The sequence below is a fragment of the Anser cygnoides genome, chromosome 1, assembly GCF_040182565.1.
Source record: "Anser cygnoides isolate HZ-2024a breed goose chromosome 1, Taihu_goose_T2T_genome, whole genome shotgun sequence".
Taxonomy (NCBI): domain Eukaryota; kingdom Metazoa; phylum Chordata; class Aves; order Anseriformes; family Anatidae; genus Anser; species Anser cygnoides.
The window spans coordinates 56,257,908-56,285,237 of record NC_089873.1 but is presented as its reverse complement, the minus strand read 5'-3'; the positions used below and the strand labels follow the sequence as shown (position 1 = coordinate 56,285,237).

The following is a 27,330-nucleotide window of genomic DNA, read 5'->3' as shown; positions in this document are numbered from 1 at the left end:
GCCCGTGGAGGAGCCCCCGGTGGAGCAGGTGGATGTGGCCTGGAGGAGGCTGCGGCCCATGGAGAGCCCCCGCAGGAGCAGGCCCCGGGCCAGAGCTGCAGCCCGTGGAGAGGAGCCCACGCAGGAGCAGGGGGTCTGGGGGGAGCTGCGGCCCGTGGGGGACCCAGGTTGGAGCAGTTTGCTCCTGGGGGATGGACCCCGTGGTACGGAGCCATGTGGGAGCAGTGCTTGAAGAGCTGCTGCCTGTGGGCAGCCCCCGCAGGCTCAGTTCGGGCAGGACGGCATCCCGTGGGAGGGACCCCACGGGGAGCAGGGGCAGAGAGGGACTGTGAGGGAGCTGCGGAGACAAAGCCTCAGGGACTGACCGCAGCCCCCATTCCCCATTCTCCTGTGCTGCTCAGGGGGAAGACGCAGAAGAGGGTGGACTGGGGGGAAGGTGTTTTTGGTTTGCTTCTAGTTCTCACTGCTCTAGCCTGTTAGTAATAGGTAATAAATTACATTAATCTCCTTATGCAGTCTTTTTTTGCCTGTGACAATAGTTGCTGAGTGATCTCCCTGTCCTTACCTCAACCCTTGAGGTGTTTTCATCATATTTTCTCCCCCTTTCCCTTTGAGGAGGGGGAGTGAGAGAGCGGTTGTGGTGGAGCTCAGCTGCCCATCTGGGCAAAACCACCACATATGATTATCTATATTTCAAGTGCATTACCTGTTTATAGATGACTGAAACAGCTCTTAAATAGCTATTTTAGTGAACGATATATCTACACCAGAGAAGAACCTATTTTTTTTTTTCTGAATTCTTGTATGCCAGATAAAACATTGGCTCAGAGCTGCCACCCAATGATAAGACCTGGCAAAATCACTTAAATACAGACTACCTACATTGCAAAGTGCTGAGTTCAGTGAGACTATTTAGAAGCGAGCAACTAATTTCTCACTGCATAAAAAAGACAGTGAAAGGATATTTCCCTCTCCAGTCCTCTTCCCCAACATCTGCAGGGCCAACCACTCATTGCCTTGCCTGTAGCAAGGTCTTTTACTTAACAAATGATATTTGTTAACTGTTAACTTTGCTTTTTTCTTCTTTATTGATTTTCTGCTGATTTATCAACTTGAATCGTTTCAGTGTGGGCAGGTAAGTAAGCAAGCAGGAACGAAAAACAGCTGAGAGGAGAAGAATGAGCAGAAGGGAGACTTCCAGCTGCATTTTGTGCTCATTTCAGCCCAGTTCTTGCCTACCTGTATCTGACATGCTATTTGGAGATTTCAAAGCTGGCTTTAAATATGCATGTTTGGATACTCAAAGTCATCATGGAGTGCCACTTGTTGGTGTTCCTAGCCAAGGTTCTGGCTAAATTAGTCTGTTCAGTACTCAGAGACTTCAGGTATTGATCAGTTCTACAAGCTGAGCCGTCTCCTTGAAAGCTATCTCAGTTATTTCTGCAGCTTTCAATGTACCACCCATCAGAAAGCGTTTGCCGCTGGCTGTGCTGTATCATTTGGCAAAGCAGAAAGGAAGATGAAGGGGCATGGCACATGTATGTGTTCATTTGTCATCAATTGGCTGCCACTCATTTGAGTCCATTATACAATTCAATCTGTTTTGTATTATTTAAGTGCTTATAAGCATTTTAATTTGTAAAAAATGTGCAAAATGACCTTACGGCTCTTCACTGCAGAAGGCAAAAACATGGTTTGTGGCAGGGTGTATTGGTGCAAGACCTGACAGTCTGTTTCCCTTCTGATCTAGCCTCTTCATTAGCCTTTCATGTGTAGCAAAGGGCATTTGCTTCAAGCCTTACCATAATTCTGCAGTCTGTCTGCCCAGACATTAGAAAGAGGCCTGTGAATCTGTATGCTGATTCAGCCCATGTTATGTTGTGTATGTACTAGCTAACTGTGCCCTGAACTGCCTGCTTTCAGTATGCCAAACAGTATCAGTAGATTTTTGTTCAGCTACATGTTTTCTGGATTAGGATTTGCCACAGTTTCAGAAGACAGCACTTATTATGTACCTGGAGACATGTTTGTCATCAGTGCTGGAAGCAGCAACAGAACAGGGTGTTCCTGCAGGGCTGTGCTGTTCATGTTCAGCTGCAGTCGAGTAGCGTGTGCTCAGGCAGGAGCCTCTTGGTACTGATACACAAGGAAAAAAACCTACAGGGAGATTTCTACAAGCTGCCATTTGGCCATTCTCCTTAGTTGAAAGACTTGAGCGTGCGCCTGGCAATATCTGAATTCCAAATGGTTAATTATTGCTGGTGGAAAATAATTATCACTTGATTACTGCTAGTTATATTTTAACATCCTTCACTGCTTTTATGAAGTCAGCATATTGTTAGCTAACCCCCAACCAATGAAGGGTGGAGTAACAATCCTAATTCTGCCTCCAAACACTTCATATCACTGAGAAAAGCATCAGTCTTTTAAAACTATGAAAGCTTGGGACCAGAGGGGAAGGTTCAGGGCATTGCTGCTCCCAGACTCATACTTTGTGATTGCTGCACCAAACTGGTACACTTCATGGAGCTGGAAGGCAGAATCCTGCAATAAGGACCATTAGATACAGTGAGAAAAACACATCAGGAATCCCCAAACACCCTGCATTTCTGGCAGCATTCAAGCCCTTTGGTGATCCCTGGTTATTCTTCAGATGAGCTCTCTGGACTCCAGATTATGTAGACTGTAGGGTGGATGCATACATGGGCAGTGCTCCTCTGAGAGACATTTCTCTCCGAGTTAGGGAAAGGGCTAGTAGGGATGAGGTTGGCTTATGAGATTCAGTATGGATCCATCTGCATTGTGGGGGGATTTCAAATTGGATGGGAAGAGCTGGCTTGTTTTTGGATTGCCCTGGCATGCAAATAGTGTGGGCATTGATGAATACTCTGGTGCTTCCTCTTCTCAGGTAAGTTCCTATTTGTTTTCTCGTCATTACTGCTGTTCCCTGCCAGGGCAAGAGCTTTTCCTGAAATCCTCCAAGAGGCAGATATAACAACAAAGCTAGAATAGCGTGCAGAAAAACCTCTTTTCCTAACCAACATTGGCACCTGGTGCCAACCATATGGAGTTGTCCTTAGGTCATTGCATGGATACTGTTTGGTGCCTTAGGAGCACCAGAGCACCTGAATTCACCTAAGCAGCACCAGCAGGAGCTGGTTCTTCATTTGGTGTGCCTGGCTGCTACAGACACCCAGCTCTGAAACTTCCCTGTGTGGCAGTTTTACAGCCTTCTGTGCGGGGAGAGGGAGGCAGCATTCAGGCCCTTGGGTAACCTTCGTTCAGGGAGGGTGTCATTCAAAAACCATGCTCATTTCCATCTGCACTTCACTCCCCCCATGGCTCTCATGCCACTCAGTGGGATTCCTGGTCCTAGCTCATAGGTCCCACTCTACCTTATGTGCTTATATGGCCTCCTCTCACCACCATGACTTTCTACCCTCTGCAAGGGCGTATGCTTCACACCCCAGGCAGACCCATCTTACCAGTGACCAACAAAGTGATTTTTCTTTTCTTGCTTTCAGATTTATCTTGCATTGCTCTCCCCAAAGATACCCTAATTGAGCAGGGAACAGTGCACCAGCAACAAATCTGTTGTTGACAACAGCAATGAGCTGGTCCTCTATACAGAGGTTTATTAGATGCCTGAGGAAGAAGATCCCCTGCTGAATGCACTCCAATTCCTATCCTTCATCTTCTAAAGCTTGCCTTTTCTCTTCCCATATTTCTCCTCCAACGCTTTCTGCAAGTTGAGATTTAGGGCATTTTTCTGATGCCATTTCCCTGTAAAGAAGTTCATAGAAAATCATCAGCCTCACTTCTAAAACTATTATCCCTCAGGGATTTTTCTAGCTGTAGAGCTCCTCTCTTGTGAAAATGCCAAGTTGTAGCACCTCCTCCTCCCCCCACTTTGTCCAGATTCATCTGTTATCCTTGGCAGAAGCAGCATCTTTCTCAGGAATTCAGCAATATACTTTTCCCAGCAGACGCCATACCTAGCTCATCAGTCCTCCTTCCATGCCAATTCTTGGGATCCCTGATCGCCTTCTGAATTACATCGGGGGTGTAGGAATCTTTCATCAGGCTCCTGCTCTCCAGTGGGCCACCTGCAAGGAAGAGGGAATGAGGAAATGCACGCAGAAATCACCCTACTGCAGTCCTGGAACTGAAGCAGGGAGCACCACCAGCAATTTCAAGGGCACAGGAAAAGTCATGTGTTGACCGCGATACCTTTGATCAGGTGTGTGGCTAGGTGCTGAATAATAGCTTCATCATCACCCAGGAGGGAGCTCGTTTGCCAATTTATCTGCTTTTCATCCCCAAGCATGAGACATACATAAAGGGTACAGCAAGGGTATCACCTTTATTTGTGTCCCAGTGCCCTTTCTTTCTTTAAGTGCTCCCTTGATGTCCCCTTGAATCTCCTCATCCATGTGAGTAACTTCCTATTCAACAGCACAGCTCCACAAGAGGCACCATCTTACCACTCCAGGCCTTCCTGAGCTTCTTTTCTGACATGATACTTACAATTAGCTCCCAGCTGAGACTTCTCTGTTTATTCCCTCGTGACTTCTAGCCATTTTGGGGGGCTTTATTTTCATCTCTCATCCTTTTCTCCTCACCTTCCTTTTTATTGTACCTTCTCCTTGATAATAATGATTTTGAGCTCCCTGGGTCAAGATGTCCCTCTTTTCTGTGTGACAAAGACCAGGACAATGCAATCTTCAATGCCTGATAGAGGTTTGGGAAGAAATTTCAGAGGCCCGCATCTCTAAATGGCTTAACGAGAAATAATGCCAGTGTTGGAACTGGGGGTAATTTGGGACTGGATATGATAGGGAACACTGAATTCCAAACGGTGGCTATTTAGACAGCTCTGCACATGGTGGATAGGGGTCACGATACACCTTCATTTTTTGTGCTTCAAAAAAAATAGCGAAAGATAAGAAGAGAAAGAGAGAGAATATGTAGAAAGGGAGGCTCTGGCTTTCATCTCCTCGAACACCACAGCCTGGGAGTGACTGTGGATGGGAGGAGTAAGAAGGGAAGTGAGGGTATCGTACAGTCAGACCTCTATCCAAACTAACGTGGCTGCCGTGAGCCCAGGCGCAGCGCAGATAGAACCAGCTTGAAGGTCAGGTACAGGTACGTGCATCCCCTCACCTTGGAAGATATTTGACCTCAGGTTAAAACCCAGCTCATTGTAATCAGCAAATGTTGAAGACTCCAGGCGTTTTTTTAGCATCTCAGTGCGGTCGCTGAGTCTTTTCTGTCCTATGATTAGTGCTGCCTTGCACAGAGCTCGCCGTTCCTGAAAACATGAACAAGGAACCACTCTCATTCAGTGCTCACAAAGTGCAGCGAACTGCTGGCATTTCCATCCCTGCACAGACCTTTGAGCTACGACTAACCCCTGGGAATTGGGTCTGTCCTTCAGTCTCCCCCAGCAGCTTCTGTAGTCATTACTATTGTGTAGAACAACTGTGACTGGTAAAATGGGTGCAAATCAGAAAGGGACAATGGTGTTGTGCTCTGGATTAGGTCCAGGTACAACATTTTGCCTTGCTGAGCTAGGGCTCTGCCTAGCTACAGGAACCTTACAAATGAAAGGGGGATGGAAAATTGAAATGAAAAGAGATGGGAAAGGCTGTCTGTGGAATGTGTCACTGCCCCTTACTGTGAAGCCCAAATCCATCCCTCTACGTTTCTTCTAGAAACTGCTAATATCCTACCCATTCAGCCCCCCGCTACACCATAAAAACATCCTTCAATCTGCCACAAAGGAGACATCAAACAGCTTCCTCCAATACCTCTTCATCGCTGGCAAGCTCATCTCCACTGGAAAATTTATATTTGCTGTTTTCATGGATCAAGCTGTTTCTCTTCTGCAGAAGCAGCTTCCACTCTGCTTTCATATCTGGCCCTAATGATGATAAGGACTCTTTGGCACTTAATCTGCTGCAGGTCGCCTTGGCTTTTTCACAGCTAGCTTTGGTGGTCTTCCAGGGAGATCCAGGCACTCTGGTGCCCGGCATTTGGTGCTGGCTCGCTACTGGTTCTTTGGCATTTGAAATGGATTTGTTGTCCTCCGACTCCCTCTGCCTGGATGTTGTACACAGGCAGTTAGTGCCGTTCCTCCCTCTTGGCTCACGCCCCGCTCTGGGGTCTTTGGTGGCAGAGCCATCTTCTCTTTCCTCTTCAAGTTTTCTTGAATGATGGCCCTGAGCAGGGGGAGTTTTGGCCTGGAGATTCTGTTTGCTCTGTCTTTTAGCCTGAACACACTTTGCAGAAAGAGATGCCTGGCATTTAATAGATGTGGAGTTCTTTGCTGTTCCCTGAGCTGCTGGGCTCTTGGAGGTCTTCCAAGAGGCTCTGCTGGAGCTCCTTTGAGATGTTTTCTGTCTGCTGGGACACAAGCCTGCTGGAAGATGCTCCTTTTTTTCTTCCTCAGGTTTCACTTAAAGACAAAAAGAATAGCTCAATGATTTTGATACTGTCTGGATGATTGATAGGTGGTACCTTAAATGGGGCTGGAAACAACCAGACATGTCACTGTGTTGTTGGCAGACAACAAAAGAAGAATTAAAGTCTCAAAGTGGGAAAGAAAGCAGTAAAGAACAGCAACCCTGTAGCTTTATACCAAACTTCCCGTAGAATCAGTTCCTAAAAAAAAAAGAAAGTTCCTAAGCAGTCTTAAATGTCTTTGCTACATGAACAGGCACAGAAATGTGCAAGTAAAAATCTTGTGGTCAGACATGCATAAAAAGGTCTGTGTTTTCTTATGTGTGGGTGGCCCCTCCAACCCCTGATCACTGTCACTCATGAAGATGCACTTACAGTCTCTGTGGCTTGCTGGTATTTGCTGATGACTTTACAGAATGGTGGTGGCTCACTGCAGTTGTGCAAGGAGGTAGTGAGGTAAGTCCACCAGTGGGGGAAAACACTCTCAAGGGGATTTTAACCCGTCAGCCCCCTCAGGAAGGAGGGAGGGAACGACCCACTGCATCACAAGCTGTACTGCAAAGCAAGCTCTGAAGGAGGGACAGCTTCTCTGCCATCCTGCTTACCTGATGTATTGCTGGCCAGCACAGGGTCACTTTCTGCCACATCAGGTGCAGGGGATGGTGGGACCTCTAGCACCCCCTTGGAAGAGAAACAAATGCTGTGTCAGGCCCAGAGAAGGGAATGAAGGGGACAGTGGCCTTGCTCATCTGCTCATCTTTCTATTGACATAGACTTTTCTCAAGAAAATAAACCTCCCCGGATCATGACAGAGCTTTCCATGCCTAACTGGATGGTTGGTCCTACAACCCATGATCTTGTGAGATTAAAAAAGCAAAGAAATCCTGCAGGATTTCACATTCACTGCTCACGTGGGGCAGCCTGACTAGGACATGGCCAGCCAGCGCCTCTGGAGAATACTGAGATGCAAGAGTTTTCACAGGCAGTGGTGCAGACACAAGCCAAAATGGAAGGGAAAAAAAAAAAGAAAGAAACCAACAACACCACAGTGAAAACATCATAATTTATTCTGAAGCATCTAGAGATGTCACGTCTGTCATGTGCTGTGCAATTACAATAGCTCCTTCCCTCAGTGTGTTAAAGGAAGGCCAGAAAATACTCGTGCAAAGCTAGCTCTGCAGAGGAATGGAGACGGGCTGAAGAAGGGGTTTCTTCCCTAATTCTGTCACAGACTCTTCCGTGGTTTGCTTTGCTGTTCAGGCTGATACGGTGATCTGTCACTCAGCCTTTGCAAGCTGCCTCCTCCACTAGGAGGGAGCGCACGCCTTTCCTGCGCAGGGAATGTCTGTGTAACCCTAAGCTGTGCCTGCTGCTGGTCTGTTCCTCATCCTCACACGACTCTGCAGGCTGAGCCCAAGTGAAACCTGTGACAGGTTACAACTGAAGCCACGACACATGATGGTGAATGTGTTATTTGTGAGCCTGCTGGCACCAGCAGCACTACAAATGTGATCTGTGACATTTGTCACTTCAGCTCAGCGTATGATTTATGTGCTTAGGTTCTGCTCTGAAGGCTGGTTATTGGAGTACAGACACCAGCTGAGGGGGCAGGGAGCCTACAGCTTCAAAGTTAGCGCATGAGAATCAACAGGGCTGATTTAAGGCAGCAGCTTGTTTTACACCGTGCCAGTACTTTGCAGCAGTGTCTGGGACAACGCTGGGATCCTGAAGCTGGAGTTACCATATCAGTCAAACTCCAAGCATCAGCGCTACGTACTGTGCAAACGTAGTAAGAGACAGAACTTCGCCCACAAAAAGAAAAGGGCCACCACAGATGCAGAAAAGAAGCCAGTCCTGGCTCACACTGCAGGATCTGCTTCTTTTCTGTACTGCTTTTATAGAAGAGCTAAAACATTTAAACACGATCAAAGTGCAGGAATCTGCATTCCTAAAGAAACTCCTGGGTCAACTCCCACCTCCTGCTTAAAACAAAAACGTGGCTGTTATTACTATATTCAGTGGGAAGGACTTTCAGTCTGCTGTTGTACTCCTCCCTTCCCATTTCAATGCACATCTTTCAACATAGCAGAATTTCTGTGTACAGAGGCAACGAGCTCATTTCCCAAATCCCATTCAATGACAACCTTCATTTCCCCAATTCATGCTGAACAAAATGACACTGAAGTCCTGCTACTGTCCCTACTTTCTAGTTTGTAATTGCATTTGATGTTATTGCTAGTGCTTATTGTTCATTTTACTTTTGAGCCAGTCAAAGTTCCACCCTGAGATGCCTGAATCTTAATACAAAGGACTCAAAGATCTTTTTACCATCCTCCTGGGTAACAAACACTGCAGAACAATGCCTACTTACTCCTTTGTTAAGCCAATTCTGTAAGGGACAACACATGACATACCAGAAAAGACATATCTTGATCAAACAGCTAAAAATTATCAAACTTGACACCTCTTTCTGAAAAACAACAACAACAACAAAGTGTTTCTGTAGCCTAACACTCTGACTTTCCTGACAACCAGCCATGGAGGAGAGACGGGTGTACAGATTATTATGCCACGGTCACCAGATGCAATCAATAATGGTCTCATACGCCTTTCACATCTGGCCAGGCCTCCAAAATATATGAATATTTCAATGACTTTCCAGATCCGAGAAGCCCCTTTGGGTTAAAATGAAATTAGATCTTTTCTCTTTTTTTCTTTCATATAGAAAAGATCCAGGATTTAACGTGGGGCAAAGCCTCTTCCATAACCACTTCTCTCACCTGCTCCATGGCCCCTGACGTGACGCCACCGTGATTCCTACAAGCAGAGAGGTCCTGCTGAAGTCCAGGTACGGAGGTGGTATGAAGGCTGAACGGCAGGGGCAGTTGCTAGGGAACATCCCTCCCTCTATCTATGAGCTGTAGTCACCATGGGAACCAGAAGAAACATGGCAGAGATCAGGGTCATCCTTCAACAAAAAAAAAGGAAAAAAAAAACCACAGGAGAGTAAAAGGCTCACATCTCATTAAGCGCCTGTGCCCGTAAGTCCTCATCACAGGTGTAGGAGTTCTTGGAGACTTCTGTAACACAACAATAATCAACGAGACTGTATTTCAGCAGAACGGGACCTTCTAGCATCTGCAAATGTTTCACACAATCTCATTGACCTCCATGAGAGGTGCACCCATTTTCCACAGCAGAAAACGGAGATGGCTGGCTGGCAAAGGGCCTCACGTTGAGTCAGTGACAGAACCAAAGCCTGGCCCTACTGCGTTCAGCACCCAGTGCTGTGTTTTAGCTCCAGACTTTTCATCTGTTGCACTGTACCATGGACCTGAGCTCTCACCAAGGGAAGAGTGCAACTCTCCCTCAGCCTGCAAAGCTGTTTTCCCCACCCAGTACACAGAGGTCACCGGAAGCTGAGAATAATTAGAGATAATAAATGCATCATCTTTGAAGTAAATTTTATTTCATTGTGAGAAAGTGTAAGAAGTCATAAAAAGATACTAATCATTCTTAAAAAATTGGCAAAATACAAATCAGCATGATTTTTCTTTATTTCCACTTCCTCCCTTTCCCTGTAGCCTGGGCTGGAGATTGCTGCTAGATCTCACTGCCCAAGAAACAACGCTCCTTCTAGGCCTTGTTGCGCTTCATCTCAGAGACCTTGTACTCAGGTGGGGCACGGTGGAACCACTCCGACCAAGAACCATCATAAATGGACACGTCAGGCTTGCCACACAGGTAGGCCGCCAAGGCAATGTGACATGCCGTGACGCCTTTACGGCACGTGATTGTCAGTGGCTTTGAGAGATCCACTTTCTTCTCGCGGAACATCTGTTGAATCTCCTCAATACTCTTCTCATGGCCAGTTTCTGTTAGGAATGATTGGAAGGGTATGTTCACAGCACCGGGGATGTGACCAGATTCCAGCCCTGCAACAGGGAACAAGAAAAGAAAATATGAGCAGGGAGACGTTAATGAAGGTGATGAAAGACACCTACAAAAAGAGACACTACAGAGATACCGCTGCACACACTCCCAGTCTCTCCAGGATACTCATTTGTTTCAGGATACGACGATGATGCAAAGCAACAGGGGGCTAAAAAGAGGAGGACAAAGATTATTCAACTTTGCTAAAGTCAAAACTTCCAGGATTTTTAGCAAACTATTACCGCCCTGAAAGCAATAGGAGGTAGGAATCTGAAGGCTTTGGCAGCCCTGGATGTGACAAGAATCAAAGAGCCACCACAGGAAAGATCCTAGCAAAGGCATTAAGGGGATCTGTGTGAAGAGAAATATAACAGTGTATTTCTGACCTTACCCACCTATGCCAGCGGTGTGTAGTGACACAGCTTTCAGAAGCAAGAGCTGTGGCTTGTAGGTGAAATTTGTGAAAGTAGCTTTCTGTTCACAGCTTATTCCTGTGCCACATTAAAATCATGCTTCAGAAAAGTACAGCGACCTTAACGTCATGCGCATTACTGCTGAGGCAGCTATACCAGGGCAATAGGGTCAGGGGAGTGAGAATTTAGATTCTGTAACACTTCTTATCCACTCCACGGATAAACTCAGCATGGGTTCTGTTTTTCTACTGGTACAGCTGACCACTTTGGGTAAGTTGAAAGTTACATCTCAAGAACAAGGTCTCTAGAGAGAAGCAGATCTAGAGATACAATGAATGAGAATTTCATTTCATCCTTGAAATTCAAACTCTGTCACTACAGGCTTAATTGAAATCTATTACACTCAGCTGGAGTTTTTCCACCGACTTTGAGAGGCTTTAGATCAAGCCCCATTGGAGCAGGAAATATTAAATATTACATTGAAAATGCATTTCAGGGAATGGCTCCTTGCTAGGTTTGAATTTCTAACAAGACAGCCCTGGGAAAGCTACGGAAATGGTAATGTTTCATTTATAGCTTTCCAATTCCCTCAGTCATCAGGGTAGCTGATCTCAAGAGATGGGGAAAGACTGGGGCAGGGAACCTTTGTCACTGCCAAATGATTAAAGTAGCACTTGGTCAGAGATTGGCATCATCGTAACGATACTGCAGTTTCATTGCTCATGCAGAGTGATGTCATGATGTGATGAGACACGCCACAAGGGGAAAACAGGATTTTAGGGGGGTGTTGGGGAGGGGATTTTTGCTCAGCTGGGCAAAAGTGAGAGCCTAAAGACACGCAAAGCTGCCCCTAGTCCACTTCACAAAATCTCTCTCTGTCCGAGATGGACTATCTTTGTCTCTTATTTCATCCTGAGTGGAGGGGGACACTGGGGAAGTCTACTGAGGTCAAGAAGTCATTGGGGCTGAACAAGAGGGGCCAGATCTTGCTCAAAGAAGCTTGCCAGGTCACTGATTCAGTTCTTAGCTGTTCCAGACCCCGTGGTCATGACTGTCCACAATACATAGGTTTGTATCCCTTTCTTATTGCAGACCACTTATTCAAGTTTATTAAGTTCTATACTCACTTAATAAAGACTAAACGAATTTTTAGGTCGGAGCTGAGCAGATCTGAAAAGAACAATCTCATTTTAGAGTATTTTGGCTTTCATCTATAGCGAGATTTCCTTCTCCAGACATTCTGAAGTTTGTCAGAGAGACCAGCGCTCAAGACAGGGAATTCTGTAGAAACAGCATTTACTCATGTATGTGGGTGTTCAGCTGAAAGAACTAGCTGACGCTGCACAACCACAGCTCCTTGGACTGCCTAAGAAGTGCTCTGGAGTGGCTGAGGAAGTTTTATCAGCTCCCTCTCTTCTAGGACAAGAGCAGAGAAGCACAGGACTGGAAGGCAAAGCTGGACAGAGCAGGACCTGAAGAGAAGAGAAGATACATCCACTCATGCCTCAGATGACACAAAGCCATACTCCACACCAGAGACATGCAGTCACCCTTGTAAACTCAAGGAAGGGACCCTAGGATTACAGAGCTTGACTCCCAGCTACTACAAGAATTGCTTTATAGGTTCCCTTGTCTACTAGATAAGAAAAGTGTCATTTCCTAGCATCTTGACTGATAAACAGGAGGTTAATAACTGCTGTTGTCAAGGCCAAATTACATCTGAGGTTCTTGCAATCCTCTTCTGTTGCTTCCAAGCGTGGGTCAAAGTTCGAATGGATCAAATCTATTTTGTGGCTGCTTCCGATAGCTGGAAAAAGTATCCAGACACAACATCCAGGCATGAATGTTCCCTCTTCTTTTACCTGGCAAATCAATTCTGTTGTCAAAGAAACAGAGTCCTTAGTTGCAGTGCAAGTTTACCAAGGTATTTTATTCAATATTGCCCTCACTTCAAATACTTTTTCTTGAAAAGTCTTTTGAAAACCTTCCAATCTATTGATGTTATGTTAATAGATCAAAAGCCGCACAGGTTATGCTGTACCTTTTATCCTAAATTAAAAATAAAAGCTTTGCTAGTGTGTCAGTCCTATAAAAACATGCTCTGATGTGATCTACTTACTAAACGTCTTGCTTCATGGAGTTACAATGTCACAACTGATTTTTGGCATGTATTTGGGATAGAGATCTTCTGCCTCACAGATCTGAGCACATGGATAGCTTTTGGTTTTACTCCCCATTTAGAAATGATCATTTCCTCCTCTTTCCCCTTCCTGTTGCTACTCCTCACTCTCTAAGACTTTATCCCCAGGAAAAACAAAAAGCCAGCAGCACTGACTCGCTGCAATTCGGAGGCTGTACACGATCTTTCATCCAGAACCCCTGCTAACTGCATAGCGACCTTATTCACTCCTTCTCTCCTTGTTTGCTTTTTACACTTTGCTCCAACAGTTTTTGTTATTTGTTTTAATTTCCTTTGCCAAGTCTCACTCAGCTGGGATTCTGGCAATACTCCCTCACACTCTGTAACCTGTAATATGTTATCTTCTTCACTGTTTAATCCCCTTTTCCACATCTGTTAGGTTCTCTGCTTAAACATCTCTTTTTTTCATTGGTTATTTGCCTAGCTAAGACCACAGTTCCTTTTCTCCAGACTTTCCCTTTGTGACAAAAGCTCCAAATGGAATTTCTTAAGGGCAAAAAGATAAAAGATGTGCCTTGTTCGCATTTAACTCCCTGTGGTCTCGGAGTTAGCTGACTGCAAATAGCTGCTCTCTCCAAAATCCTCCTCTGTTGCCTTTTTTCCCTCTTTCATTAAAACTCTATGTCTTCAAGTGAACCATTAAAGATCTCATCTGACCTACTGTGAACTCATTGGAAGAACACTTTAAGCTCAGTCCTGGCCTGACAGATCTTCATTTTCAAATCAATAAGCCTTTGCCACCAATGTCAAAATGCTGTGTGTGTATATGGCCAGAAGAGTCAACTCTAAGAACTGGCACGACCTCGAGCCTGGCATCTTATGTTTGTCAACCTTGTCACAAAGATGGACAGCTCTGACTGTAAGCTCCTGAGGGACGAAAGAGACTTTGAAAGTCACACTCTCGATGTTGTGCCTTGAGTATTACTTCACGGACAACATACAGTCAGTCTGCTCCAAGCTGCAGACTCCACTTAGAGGAAGGAGCAGCAACATTTCATTCTCCCTCCCACTGCTACTGATCATTCAAGCTGAGCAAAAGCTTTTTGTTTGGAGCAGGTCAAAATAAGAGCTCGGAAGATGGGAGCAAGGGAGACAGGGACCACCCAAGGTCTGAGAATGAGAAATAAAAATGGCTGGAAGTTCATTAAGCAGCTTAGGGTTTACTTTCTTTTTTAGAGAACAGATTTTGTTGCCTGGCAATTTTCCCTTCTTTTTATATACTTTTGTTCAGCCACAATTCCTGTTCCTCGTTTCTTTTTGTGAAAAATACTCAGAGAGAATCAGCACTGGTAACCACCTTACAATTATTTTTATCATCTGTCCCTGGATGGCCTCTGTTCAGGCTGGTTCCCGGGACCTGCACCCTGCAGCACCTGTGTGAGTAGGTTGGTTTGGCTACTGGTGAAACATAGCTCATGAGCCAACCTAGTCCCAAGTTGCCAGCTCCTCTAGGGACACAGCACTCTGCAGGGATAACTTTACCCACTCTGTGCACAGGTCAGGGCTGCACACTAAGCACTACCATCAGAGCTTCTTTTTCATCCAAAGCCGTACCTGTATTTAAGACCTCTGAGACCCAACTTGAAGACACAACATCTACCTTTCTCCACCCTGTCAACCTGTGTAAACATCTACCTGCATCTGAAAATGAAGTATGTATCGTGACTTATCTTACACATTACAAGATCTAAGTCACCAGCAAGGTGACTGCTGCATAAAAATAAAGCAGGGGCAGCTAATTCCTACCATAAGGAAGTGAAAAACTAAGCAGACAAAAGCATCAGCTGAAATTAGCCTCTTCTGGTGATGGAGTCCATGGAACTGGAGAGATTAATGGACTTAATTAAGAAGTCAAGAGCTGAGGCAATAATTAAACTGAAATCACCTGAGAACACATTAAGTTCCTTAACCTCAAGACCATTCTTCTTTTCTAAATTGCAGGCTATGTTTCTCCTCCCTGATGGAATGACCCCTGTAATTAATCAGCATTGATTTCAAATTGTTCTTTTAGGTGTAAGCACTGCCTTTTACCCACCGCTGGCTGTAGCACAGCTATTGGCTGGCCTGGCTCAGAAAGCTGTCGAGCTCTTGCAGAACGAGCAGCTGCAGCTGGAGTGCTTACCCTGCTGGATCTGCTGTGGGAAGCAAAACTGGACCACCACAAATAAACTATTCCATGCTGACTCATTTCAAAGGAGAAATCTGTTTTCAAGATGATGTCAGGGGCTGCGGTATTTGTCACCCAGTGACAACTCCACTTTGGAAAAGAGAATGTGAAATCCATCAGCTCTATCAGCAAGGGGGCTTTATTCAGGTCTTAAGATTAAAATTCCACCTTCACTTTGATGGGCTGCAATAGGTGAAGAAACAGAATGAGTGATAAGCCTAACTCCACTCTCTCCCTGCAACAATATCTGCTATCACTCCCATCCATCCACCTTCTGCAGCATCAAGCACAGGTCAAGTGTTTAGGGTTCACTACAGACACTTAGGCGAACCACGTGCACAGAGCCATTACAGCGAAACAGTCCTGAGGTTTGGCTGGGGGAATTTATTTCAGGATTAGGTCCTCAGAGCTTGGGACGCAGTGTCCCACTCGATGGCTGCGAAGCAGCACACACATAATGAAACGTTCAGGACAGAGTGACAGCGCATCTGCGACGTGGAGGCACAGCACAGCCACAGGAACACAGAAACCTGCTGCACATCCACTCCTGTGGAGCAGATCATAACTCATGACCAGACTGTTGCTGAGTTTTTCATATTGTTTTTCAATGTCCAGAGTTTTAAAGCCATTTCTGATACTGATTTGGAGGGGAAGACATTCTGCAATATACGAAGGCTTAAATTACACACTATGGGCCTCCTTTAGCAACCAACTTGAATTTCATTTGAAGCACGCTGCTGTACCAGCTGTCCCCACTGCACATGTTATTTCTCCCACCTCTGTTGCTTGCATATCCAGCATGGGCCTGAGATAACTAAATCAATTTTTATTCCTTTTACTTGCAAAAAGAGACAGGGTGACAGCACAAACGTTCGGGAAAGGTTTGGGGCTTTCCTTATTTAAGCCTGTTAGATATACAGCAGAGAGCAAATGACCTTTGATCACAACCAGCAAGTTCTCTATTTGTTGGGAATCAGACCAAAAAGGAAAATGTCTCTTGGGTTACAGCACTGCGTAACACAACATGGACTTTTGCTGGTGCATTCACATAGGTGAGAGGTGCCTGTCTTAATACTGATTGTATGTGCCTGTTACTATTAGACTGGGCCCTAAAGAACACCCTGGAAGCTCTCATCTCCCATGTTTGCATTCTGTCTGATTAACTGCTGCAGGGTGTGGTATAGGGGATCCTGGAGCCAACTGACTGCAGACCTCCAGGTGTTCCTGCTTCTTTTTCTGCTATTTTCTCCTGCAGCTTTATAATGAATTTCAAGAAAAGCATCCCATGAGGGCGCCGGGATCCAAATGCTCAACCGCATATGCCTTAATCCATGAGTTAGGCTGATGCATGCCTGCTGGCCGTGAAGAATTATTACACTCAGACTATCATCAACACTCATCCTACTTCAGTGCAGGGGTCGGGTGCTGTTCCCCCTTCTTTACCTTGGTCCAGCTCAGTCCCCCGAAACCGGCCCTCGGGGCGGGAATCCACTACCTGGAACCGCCTGGACCCCACATTCTCCATCATCTCCTCGAAGGTCTTCAGCAGGGTCTTGTCCAGCTTGGCCTTAAACACAGCTGGCGTGGGCTGGCTGACCTCGGCCGTCACGGGGTGGCCCTCCTTCACCCAGTTCTTGAAGCCGCCGTTCAGCACCGACACCTCGCGGTGCCCGAAGACCCGAAACATCCACCAGGCACGGGGGGCGTAGAAAGTGCCCACCTTGTCCCCATCGTACACCACGACGTGGGTGTCGTTGCCGATCCCCAGGTGCCCCACGTAGTCGGCGAAGTGAGCCTCGCTGGGCAGCATGAAGTCGTACGGGGACGACTTGTCCCGGCACTCTTCGATGTCGAAGAAGGACGCCCCGGGGATGTGGCTCTCCCTGAACTCCTGCCGGGCGTTTCGCTCCTGCGGCGGGTACCAGGAGGCATCGAGCACCCGCAAGCCAGCCCCGACCCGCCCGGCCTTCACGGCCTCGGACAGCCATTTGGCGGACACCAGCGCCTTGCCGAGCACCTGCGCCGCCATCTCGGAAGCCAGAGCCCGAGGCCGAAGCGGCGGTGGCGGAGCCGGGACACGGCCAATCAGCCCGTACGGGCGGGGCGGGCCGGTGCCGTCCCCTCGGGCTGCCGAGCGGGGCGGAGGGGAAGGGGCTCGGATCCCCAAATACCCCCCTGATAACGAAGGGAAGCCGCGGGACAGCCGAAAGGGGGCTGCCCCCCCCCCCCCAATACCCCGCACACACACACAAAATGGCGGCCCCGCGCCGCGGCGGGGGGACCCGGGGTGGCGAGGGGCGGCGCGGGGGCGGGAGGCACCGCCTGGGACCGGCCCGCTGGGAGGGCCCCGGAGGCGGTGTAGGGCCCGGCTGGAGGGGACCGAGGCTTGGTGCTCCTCGGCAGAGGCCTGGCACGGAGGTACGGGGCCCCCTAGCTTTCCCCTCCCCTGCGCGGGTGGGGGGGGGGGGGGGGGCGGCGGGGCGTGTGGCAGCCCCCGATGGTGCCCGGGTGAGGCCGCGGCTGGAGGTGGCCTCCAGGGAGGTGTGGGCGCAGCAGGACATTCAGGTCCTAATGGTCAGGGACGCAGGGCTGTCCTGCTGCCCTCGTGTTGCTGTCAGTGCTGGTTGATGGGCGATGGGTGCAGAGGGGCCAGGGGGCTGTGGTGCGGGGCAGAACTCTGCCGTAGCTGCCCCTCTCGGTGCGGGGTTTAGGCTGAACTTTGTGAAACTCCTTATTCCTAGGGCTGGAGCGCGTCAAACCCCTCCCTGTAGGCTTTAAGTTCTCATTTCAGTGTGGGCACAGGGCTTTGGTTCCAAAACACATCTTTGTCTGGTCACTTATTGTGAGGCTGGTCTCTAATTTGTGACTTTCTTGCTTTTGCAGATAGGTGGATTACCGGAGATCAGGTAATCTTGGCCAGGATTCAGGAGTGATGTCGCAACAGCTCCTCTACCGTGCTCTGGTGTCTGCAAAATGGCTTTCAGAAGCCATCAGGTCCCAGCAAGCTGGACAGGCCTTGAAAGTCGTGGACGCATCTTGGTATTTGCCGAAGATGAAGCGTGACCCGAAGCAGGAATTTGAGGAACGCCACATCCCCGGTGCTGTTTTCTTCGATATTGACCAGTGCAGTGACCGTACTTCGCCTTACGATCATATGCTGCCTAAAGCCAATGACTTTGCTGAGTACGTAGGGAAGCTGGGTGTAGGGAATGATTCCCATGTTGTGGTGTATGATGGCAGCGACCAAGGTCTCTTCTCAGCACCTCGAGTTTGGTGGATGTTCAGGATCTTTGGCCATGAAGCAGTTTCCCTATTAGATGGTGGCCTGAAGAACTGGCTGCGAGAGGGATTGCCGCTGAGCTCTGGGAAAACCCCAGTAGCTCACTCTGAGTTCCACGCCACCTTGGACAAGGGCATGGTGAAAACCTATGAGGACATCTTAGATAACTTGGATTCCCACCGCTTCCAAGTAGTGGATGCGCGTGCCGCAGGACGGTTCCAGGGTATAGAGCCAGAGCCCCGAGACGGTAATGTGCCTGCTGAGATATTGGCGTAGTAACCAGGGCTTATATGTAAGGTGTCTGTAAGTTTGACTCCTGTAGAAGTAGTGATGGGAAATATAGTCGCCCTTTATGGGATGGAATTTAATACAATATACCCACCTGCTCTCCTCGCCCACTGAGTGGCTAGTGCTCTTGTCAGAAAACTCAGGGGTGGGAAAACTGTATTTTTTTCTTAAGAAGGGCTGGGGTGAGGAAAGTAGCTTTCATAGACCTCAAAGGTATGTGTTAGTCTCTCCATGTACTGGCTTCTCTTCCATCAGAAGAACCTGTGGAAGTGCTTCAATGAGCGACTGCAGAGTGGGTCACTCTGGTGGAGGGAGCTGGGAGGAAGAATAGAACTTAATGACAGGATTTTCTGTACATGTAATAACCTGAAGGCTAGAGCCATCCTTCCTGAGTAATCAGTAATCTAGTAAAGCAAGCTGTAACAGAAATAAATGTATTTATTTTAACAAAATACACTAAACAGTAAATACCCCTCCTAGAGAAACAGAGAATGGGTTTTGTGATGGATTCGTCCTGGACAGTAGAGGTTAATTCCTATCTGTGCTGCTTTTCTTCCAGGAATTGAGCCTGGTCATATCCCTGGCTCCGTGAACATTCCCTTCACCAGTTTCCTCACAGAGTCCGGCATAGAGAAGACCCCTGAGCAGATCAAAAGTCTGTTCCATGAGAAGAAGGTGGACCTCTCAAAGCCTCTGGTTGCTACATGTGGCTCTGGGGTCACTGCCTGCCACGTGGCTCTGGGGGCATACCTCTGTGGCAAACCAGATGTCGCCGTGTATGACGGGGCCTGGGTGGAATGGTACATGAGGGCAGATCCTGAAAATATTGTTTCTGATGGAAAGGGGAAGACTATGTAATGAGCTACTTCATCTCCCAGTCGTACAGATAATTTGCCTTGAAACAGAGTTTGGAAAAGATGGGTTTAATGTTCCTGGGCAAGTGAAGGAGTTGGGTAACAAGTATGGGCACATGATTCTTCAGCACCTTCTCCTTCCGCAACCCCTGCTGCTTAGGAGCATAAAGACGACTTGGGCAGCCTGCTCTAGGTGACCATGCATGAGCGGGTGGGTTGGAACAGGTGGCCTCCAGAGTTCCCTTCCAACTTTGACTGTTCTGCGATTCTGTGACCATTTTACAGTACCAGCTGGAAGGGAGAGAGTGCTGGTGGCACTGTGGGAATGTTAATTGAGTCAGGCCAGGCTTATGACTCAGGACATTCCACCATGTTTAGTCACAGGACGGTCATACTTGTATAACTGTGCCTCATGGTCTTACTCTCTGCCTCTGTCCTAGAAGCCAGCCACACACACTAGGGCCGTTTTGGGTGCAAAGCCTAAGGAAAAAACATAGCTCTTAAAGGAGGAGATACGGCTTTGAGGTTGGCACTTTGTGGGTTTAGAGATTTAGTTTGCATTTCTTCTTGCACTTGGACTCTTAACTGCAATGTGTGCTTAGCCAATTTTGTACCCCCATGGCACCAAATCCCCCCCTTAAAACAAACAAACAAAAAAAGATTCTGGAAGTAAAAAGAAGTAAATAAACGTTTGTTTCAAGGTCTTTCTGCTGAATGGAGCTTATGTGAATGTTGCTTGGGCGAGTCCTTTCCAGGAAATCGATTTTCATGGGATCAATTTGTTTAGATGATTGAAATGAGAAGTCTTCTTTCATGAGTAGAACTACTTCTCTTACCTTCAACGAGCTCTTCAGCTGATGAAAGACAATGGCATGCCTCTCTCTTGGGACTTTTCACTGTATTCCTACTTTTAGTCCTTGCCTGTTTGCTTTTTGGTTTAAAACTTGTGTTAGGCAGTCTCAGCTCTGTTCTTCAAAGAGCGGATGTCAGTTCACGTGGTGAAAATTGGACTGCATGGGTGTTCCTATTCTGTCCTTGAGACTTATTGTTTAACCTTAAATAACCTTAAAAAAACCGCAGGGGAACTGAGACATAAAGACGAATAGCCCAAAATGGCAAGATTTTTTCCCTGAGACCACTGTCCTCTATTTCAGAGTTGAAATCTCCCTAGGTATCCCTGCCAATGTTCACCTGTTTTCTCCAGGATTTTCTCCTTTGGAAAAAGGATGCCTGCACCTATTTTGGCTCACTGGTAACTTAGAAAGTTAATGAGACAGCTTTTGCTCTTGGGCATGCAGCAACATGTACCTGTGGACATCGGGGGATGATGCAGTCATCCTTTCTAGGGGATGCTTACTATCAGAGATTTGTAGGTTCCCCTACAAGCCACTGATTACAAGGGCTGGATCTTATCCCATTGGAGAGGGTTTATTCTCTGCATCTGTGATTCTGTGATTCTGGCATACAGAAGTGCACAGGGGTCTGAGTTGAGTGACCCTTTAGTAGACAGTGCAGGACACAGATCTGGATAAAATAACAAAGCTTTATCTTTGCCAGCTTCCATTTAGCTCTTCGGGATTAAACTTCCCAAAAGCTCTTCTTTTCACAGGTTATATCGTGCCCTGCAAGTTGTGAAGGCTTTCCGTTCTGGATCAGCTTCTGGTGTAATTGGCTGTTTAATTGATTTTATTCTTCCGGCTAGGGAAAGATTTTCTAGTCCCGTGCTTTATGACTTTTCCCCACCCATCTAATCGCTGTGTTGTAAAGACTGGTAGCAACACCTTGCTTTATTCCAAGTGGGATGATTTTCTTACAAGCCTTTTCTGCAGTAGAAAGGGAGGAACTGGTCAACTTGTCACATTGGGCATCTGATTGGGGTCTGTAACTGAAGGCACTTAAAAATGCTTCTTTAGCTGAAGTTTGGTGTTGACGTGAAAATAAAAGGGTAAGCCCTGGTGGGGATCAGCAGCTGGTTCTAAACCCTCTGTGGAGGGGACTCCCAGTGTGTGCAACAAGGACCCTGCTTTTTAAGACACTTTTAAGATATTTGTACAGACAGTGTTGGCTGGTATGGGATCCTGTAACAGGACCTGACCTGTGACATCTTTTCATTTCAGGATTTCTAGCTTCTCCCACCATCACACAAGCTAAGAGGCTTAAGTGTGGTAGGTGATTAAGGCTTAACACCCTGGGTGTGGTGGGGAGGTGAGGCAGATTTTGTCGATATTTACAAATGGACAAACTGGAATGCTGCACCTGCCCTGTTTCTCCAGGAAGATTTAATTACTAGTGAAAATGGATATATTCTTTCAAACTTCATTCATCATTTCCAGTGGATGCAGGAGTGCTGGCTTTGGTTCTTATCCTTCCAGAGAGTCTGGCACACTGCAGTGCTGCCTAAGCACTGCTTCTTTTTAGGACAGAGCAGTCCTTGGGGTTAGTAGGAATCTCTCTGCTTCTTCTTGAGGCTGAACTGCTTTTCTTTGTCACGTGTGTCAGGGGAAGGTATCTGGTGCAGCCCAGCGAGCCACCTGGGAATGGCAAGATAAAAAGACTTCCTTCTCCCTGTGTTTTTTCACTGTGAGTCGACGGCATCCAGCAGGGCCCTTCCCTTCTGTGCTATGTGTGCTGAGGCTGGCGGTACTCAACTACCCTTTTCCCTGCTGCCTTTTGAATCACAGAATCTTCTCAGCAGTTCTTTGGTTTCCCAGCTTTCAGCAAGTCTTTTACAAGGCACTTAGCTTTGCCTTGATTTCCCCACAGAAGAGAAATGGAGAGCTTCCTCCCCATGCCAAGGTGTTTTGTCTTTGTTGTGTACGCCCTGTTACATATCAAAAATCTGTCCAAGAGAGAGTCTTCTGATGTTCTGCTTCCCTTTAGCTGAGATCTGTTCTCGCGCTGCAGGCAAAGCACTGGCAACAGAGGGGACTGAGACTATGTTTTCAAAGCCTGAAGACTGCAAAAGCCTATTTTGAGCCGTAACAGATGCTACTGGACATATGGAACAGCTGAGGGGACTTGCACCAGGACTATAAATGGTCTGCAGATCTTTATGTCTCTGACTCAGTGGGTGGGTTTCCTATGGGAACTGCAAACGAGGAAGGGGAGAAGTGGATGTGAATGCAAATCGCTGATGTTCATGACTCTCCTGTGGAGAATTTGCCACTAGGAAATAGCATATCTTGAGTGGGATAGGTCTCATGGTGGATGAGAAGTAGCCTAAAAAACAGCCCGGATGTGGGAAGGTCGTATTGACCTGTGGCTAAACTGAGATTGGAGCTTTTCCAGCTCCATATAAATTTGAGAGTCCCAAGTCAACATGTAAACTCTTTATTGTTTTATTGGTGCATACATTTTAGAGATAGTAAAAGCAGTTTGAGACTTTATGAAAGCAGTCTGGTCAATGGATAACTCCGTGCCTCTTTCAGAGCACAGCTCAGCTTTAAGAGTTTGAGCACCCCTGAGCCTGCAGGGATGCAGTGGCGATGGCGGTGGATCTGCTCCGTGCCTGGTGACACACGAGTGTGTACGCTGTGTGGAGCAGTAGTAATGGAGAGGGAGAAGAAGGACTACAGTTTCTTGGTAAGTCTGCCAGTGAAGCTGAATGCAGTGGGAAAAGAAAATGCCATAGAATGGGCACTGCTCCCCCCTTACCAGTCCCCATCAATTTGCAGCTCCTGTTTTGACCACAGGCTTGGCCATACAAGACTCTCAGGGCCTGGTCTGTGATGAAAGAGGAGGAAGTGCTTCTCTTGTCAGAGGAGGTTGTGGGGAAGCAGAACCTGCACACCTCTTTACTGTGTAACACAGACCCCACTCCAGGAAAAGCAGGGATTCAGAGCAGGTAGCTGTGGCCTGTTCCTACTGCCACTGGTGCTGACACCTCTCTGTATCTGTTGTCACAAGGTTTGTGTTACTGACAGAAGGAGCGGGTTGAGGGCTTCAGGCCATCCCTGCAGCTCCCTCTCGATACCTTTTTTCCAGCTCTAGTGCCAGGTAATTATCATATATGGAGGCTCTGCTCACCTTCCAGGGACATGACTGTGTCACATGTATGTCCTACTCCTTTTCACCACAGTTTGCAACACAGCTCCACTTTTTATAGGGCATAAGCATGGACAGTTCTCTCACAGCCATCCCACAGTCCCTTGTTCCTCACTTCTTCATCCCCTGCCTTTTTTTTCCTTCCCTGCTGTACAGTCCCACTGCCCTGTTTCATACTCAAGTTCCCAGTGGACCTTTTGATCCCCTGCAAACTTTCCAAACCCCAAAGCAGCCAGTCTTCTGCCAGCACCACTGTCCCTTCCCACTTACGGCCTCTGCGTGAGCAGTAGCAATCGCTGTTACCTGCAGAGGCTTGTCTTGTTCCTTCCACCTCTCCTGGCCCCAGCATACTACTGGGTGCTGTGCGATTCTCCCAGCACTCTTCCAGCTGAGGTGCTCAGTGATGCACATACACACGCAGACTTCACACACCATTCTGAATGTGGGTACATTGCTCACAGACCACATGAAGCACAAAGAGCTGGAGAAAGATCAGCTCACCTGCATGCCAGGGAACCTTTCTCTTCCTGCTCCAACATGCCTGGCTCAGCTGGCAGTGAAACTGCGTTCTGTTGGCTACACAGGAACTGTCCTACTGCCCACGTCATGTCCCACGTAGGGAGTTTTCTTTGCCCAGTTCACTGTGGGCTTAATAGCAAATATCAGAGCATTACTTGTCCTTCCCTTCCTGTAGGTAAGAGAGAGGAGACAGTTTCTTCTCCAGTGCCCCGTGTCACAGTATGTTCGTTAACTAAATGATCACACAGGTGTGTGTTCCCAGCCTGCCACAGCAGTGACATTGCCAACACGTGGTCATTCCTGCTCCCACTGATGCTCCGAAATTCAGCAGTTCCCTAAAAGCAGCTCTGCAACGTCAGTGACACACTGCACGCGGTGTACCCAGCTGGACTCTTCAGGCTGCAATGTATGTACTGAATGCTGCAGTGTCTGCAGCTTTCTGCAGCTTTACGCAGCAGGCCTGCTGGCTGCTGAACAAAGAACTCTCAATTTACCCCTCCCCATATTTCCTGTCTTTGTTCAGCCCCACCACCTATCTACCAGGTGGCTGTCCAGCTTTCCAAGCCCTGGTCTGTGCGTGCAATTAGCCCTGTCCCTTTAATCAGCAGGGTAATCACTGGGTTGTGTGGCAATACACAGTCACGCTGTCCTGTGTAAGCTCTTGCTTGCTGCTGTCTCGCTGTTTCTGTGCAAGTGTTTTATATATAGTTATCATCAAAGCAGGAAAAACAGGCATTTATTATTTAAATTTATTTCTCCCCTGTTCGATTGCGTAATTTTAATGGTCCTTAACAAGGGCATCTCAGAACTATGTCTGGTGACGATGTGCAAATCAGGCTCTTACTTAGCCCACACCAGCTAAACAGGATGGTAACTCACCTTGGACCGGCTTCTTCCTAAAGATGATTTTCACTTAGCATGGGAAACTCCCTGACCTGGGGGGGTTCCAGTAAAGCTGATGCTGTATGTTGCAGAAAACAAGTCTCTGGGGATGGGAGTAATGTACTACGACCTCTTTTCTTACTTGCAGGATATTTCTTCAGATTTACCAACTTGCCTTTAACCCCATTGTCCTGGGGTGAGCAAGACTTGAAGTGTTGGCCATGGGTGGAGGCTGGAGTTGATGAAATAAGGTGTGTTCTGAAGACAGGCCATCCCTGAACTGTAAGCAGTGTTGGCATGGAAGAGGTTAGGGGAGAAGGCATCAAAACCAAGAGACTGGACCTAAAATGGAGAGAGAGACTGAGGGGCCGTGAAACAGCGTTAAAGGAAAGGGAGGCAAGTTGAACCCTTGACAGAAGAAGGGAGAAAACAAAGGCAGGGCAGATTTCTTGGAGGGGAAGATAAGGGGCTAGAGGCTGCCACCTTCAACTGCTGCATTCGTATCAGGGAGCCACAGCCCTCCCTCTCTGTCTCTGCTGGAGCTGTAGCCAGCAATGGCAGAATCCTGCACCCCTTACACACCAGAGTGCAGGGCAGAGCTCTCGAATGTGCCGTGGCTTGACTCAGAGCCAGAAGTAAGAAGGCAACAGTCCCACAGTGTGCTGCTCTGTGTGATGCTTCAGCTCAGGTCACTATTAGTCTGAGTATCCTTGATGTCCTCTGCTCAGTGGAGAGTGGTCTAAGGGCTGGGGACTAATTTAATAATGGAGGACTAATTTAATGCTTCATACAGGTAGGAAAAAAACAGTTTTTCATCCTCTCCCTATTAATGGTCACTATAGTGCTGCCAAGCTTCTGATATAAATTAAAGGAGATCCAGAGTTATTTGAATTTACACCCTGCAGCAGCTAAATTGTTCCTGTGCTTAAATTAGCTGGAGGCCAGCAATCTCAAAACCTTTTCCGTGTTGCCCTCTCTTCCCCTCCTCCCCTTTGCACTCCTCCATGCAAGGAGCAAAGTACATGGTTATACTGTCTTTGTCAGGAAGGTCCTGTGTGGTTTGGGGGAAGGGTAACACTGCTTTCATGTCCCATGAGGATAAATGTGAGTGATTTTTAAGCAAAAGAAAAGAGGGAAGGAAGAAAAGACAAGGAAGGAATGTGAGTAAAATGCGATCTTTCTCTTTTTTTCCACCCTCTTCCCTAGTAAACTCCCACCTCAAAAGACCCAGGATCTAGGTGCAAGAACAAAGTGGCTGTAAGGCACCACAGTGTCTCTGCAGTGCTGCATTGCCCTGGCAAGGAAGAGCCACAGAGCAGCTTTACGTGAAGGAAGACTTTGGGCCACGTTCAGGTGAAACATCAGCCTTTCCTTTCCATCCCCAATTTGCTTGAGCTGTTGGCAAGCACGGCTGTCTTTAGGGGGGAGTGGGAAAAGCAGAGCTGCTGGAGAGAGATCTTGTTCAGGTTGTGTCCATGCCAGGGATTGCATTTGAACAGAGTCCCGTGGGTATGAGCTGCCAAGCTCCAGGCTTGGTCTGGCAGGAGGGGTGGCCGAGGCAGGGCTGGATTCAGCAAGGAGTGACTGGCACGTTGGCATCAGCAGGCGTCACGTGCCTGGGGCAGAGGTAAAACTCCGTGCAGAACTGAGTAAAAATCGGAGCTCTCTGCTGCCCGAACAGCATCAGGGGTGACAGGAGCACAGGGGAAGGAGACAGGGGTCTCTGTCTGGCGTGGTTCGTGCCGCTAGGACAGCGTGGGGGGACATCTGCTGAATCAGCGGCTCTTCTGAGCCAGAAGAGGAATTATTCCCGCCCCCTGCCAGCACTTCATGCAGGTCCAAGACAGAGTTCCCAGAAGTGTCGCTACATATGTTAGCAAGAAGGCAGCTGTCTGCACATTTTGCAGCAAGAGTAGTGTGGCAACTGATGCAGCACTGAGCTGCGAGCCTGGGGTAATATATCTCCTGAAGGGAAAGCCGTAGAGTACAGTGCTGACGGGCTTAATCTGCTGACTGTCAGAGAGCAGGTTCTTCTTTCTGACTCCAGGGAAGCTTCCCTGCAAGACGCAGGGCTGGAGGCATGCAAACTGCTAGCTGCAAGGCTGGGGCCACGTATGGCAGCCCACTTCGTTACAACATCCTCTTTTGCAGGGACGGCGGGCTGGGAAAACTACAGTTCCCAGCACCCTTTTGTGCACATGCTTGTAAACTACAGGTCCCAGAACCTTTTTCATGAGATGGAGAGGGTGTACATGGAAATACGTGCCGAGGAATTTTGCATAACGCTC

The 27,330-nt window shown here is 47.6% G+C and overlaps 3 protein-coding genes across 3 annotated transcripts; 1 reads left to right on the top strand and 2 right to left on the bottom strand.

The window, feature by feature from the left end:
• Positions 1-3,610: 3,610 nt before the first annotated feature.
• Positions 3,611-9,388, bottom strand: CIMIP4 (ciliary microtubule inner protein 4). The gene is made up of 6 exons (XM_013180927.3): positions 9,243-9,388; positions 7,068-7,143; positions 5,811-6,457; positions 5,164-5,311; positions 3,996-4,106; positions 3,611-3,783 (listed from the first exon to the last, which is right to left on the bottom strand). The coding sequence occupies exons 1-6, from the start codon at positions 9,249-9,251 to the stop codon at positions 3,698-3,700; spliced, it is 1,077 nt and encodes a 358-aa protein (XP_013036381.3). The 5' UTR covers positions 9,252-9,388; the 3' UTR covers positions 3,611-3,697.
• Positions 9,389-9,909: 521 nt separating this feature from the next.
• Positions 9,910-17,394, bottom strand: TST (thiosulfate sulfurtransferase). Its single transcript, XM_013180825.3, has 2 exons — positions 16,619-17,394; positions 9,910-10,397 (listed from the first exon to the last, which is right to left on the bottom strand). The coding sequence occupies exons 1-2, from the start codon at positions 17,202-17,204 to the stop codon at positions 10,099-10,101; spliced, it is 885 nt and encodes a 294-aa protein (XP_013036279.2). The 5' UTR covers positions 17,205-17,394; the 3' UTR covers positions 9,910-10,098.
• A 52-nt stretch (positions 17,395-17,446) lies between these two features.
• MPST (mercaptopyruvate sulfurtransferase) lies at positions 17,447-20,301 on the top strand. Its single transcript, XM_048048243.2, has 3 exons — positions 17,447-17,593; positions 18,059-18,702; positions 19,303-20,301. The coding sequence occupies exons 2-3, from the start codon at positions 18,108-18,110 to the stop codon at positions 19,599-19,601; spliced, it is 894 nt and encodes a 297-aa protein (XP_047904200.1). The 5' UTR covers positions 17,447-17,593; positions 18,059-18,107; the 3' UTR covers positions 19,602-20,301.
• The last annotated feature ends 7,029 nt before the right edge of the window (positions 20,302-27,330 follow it).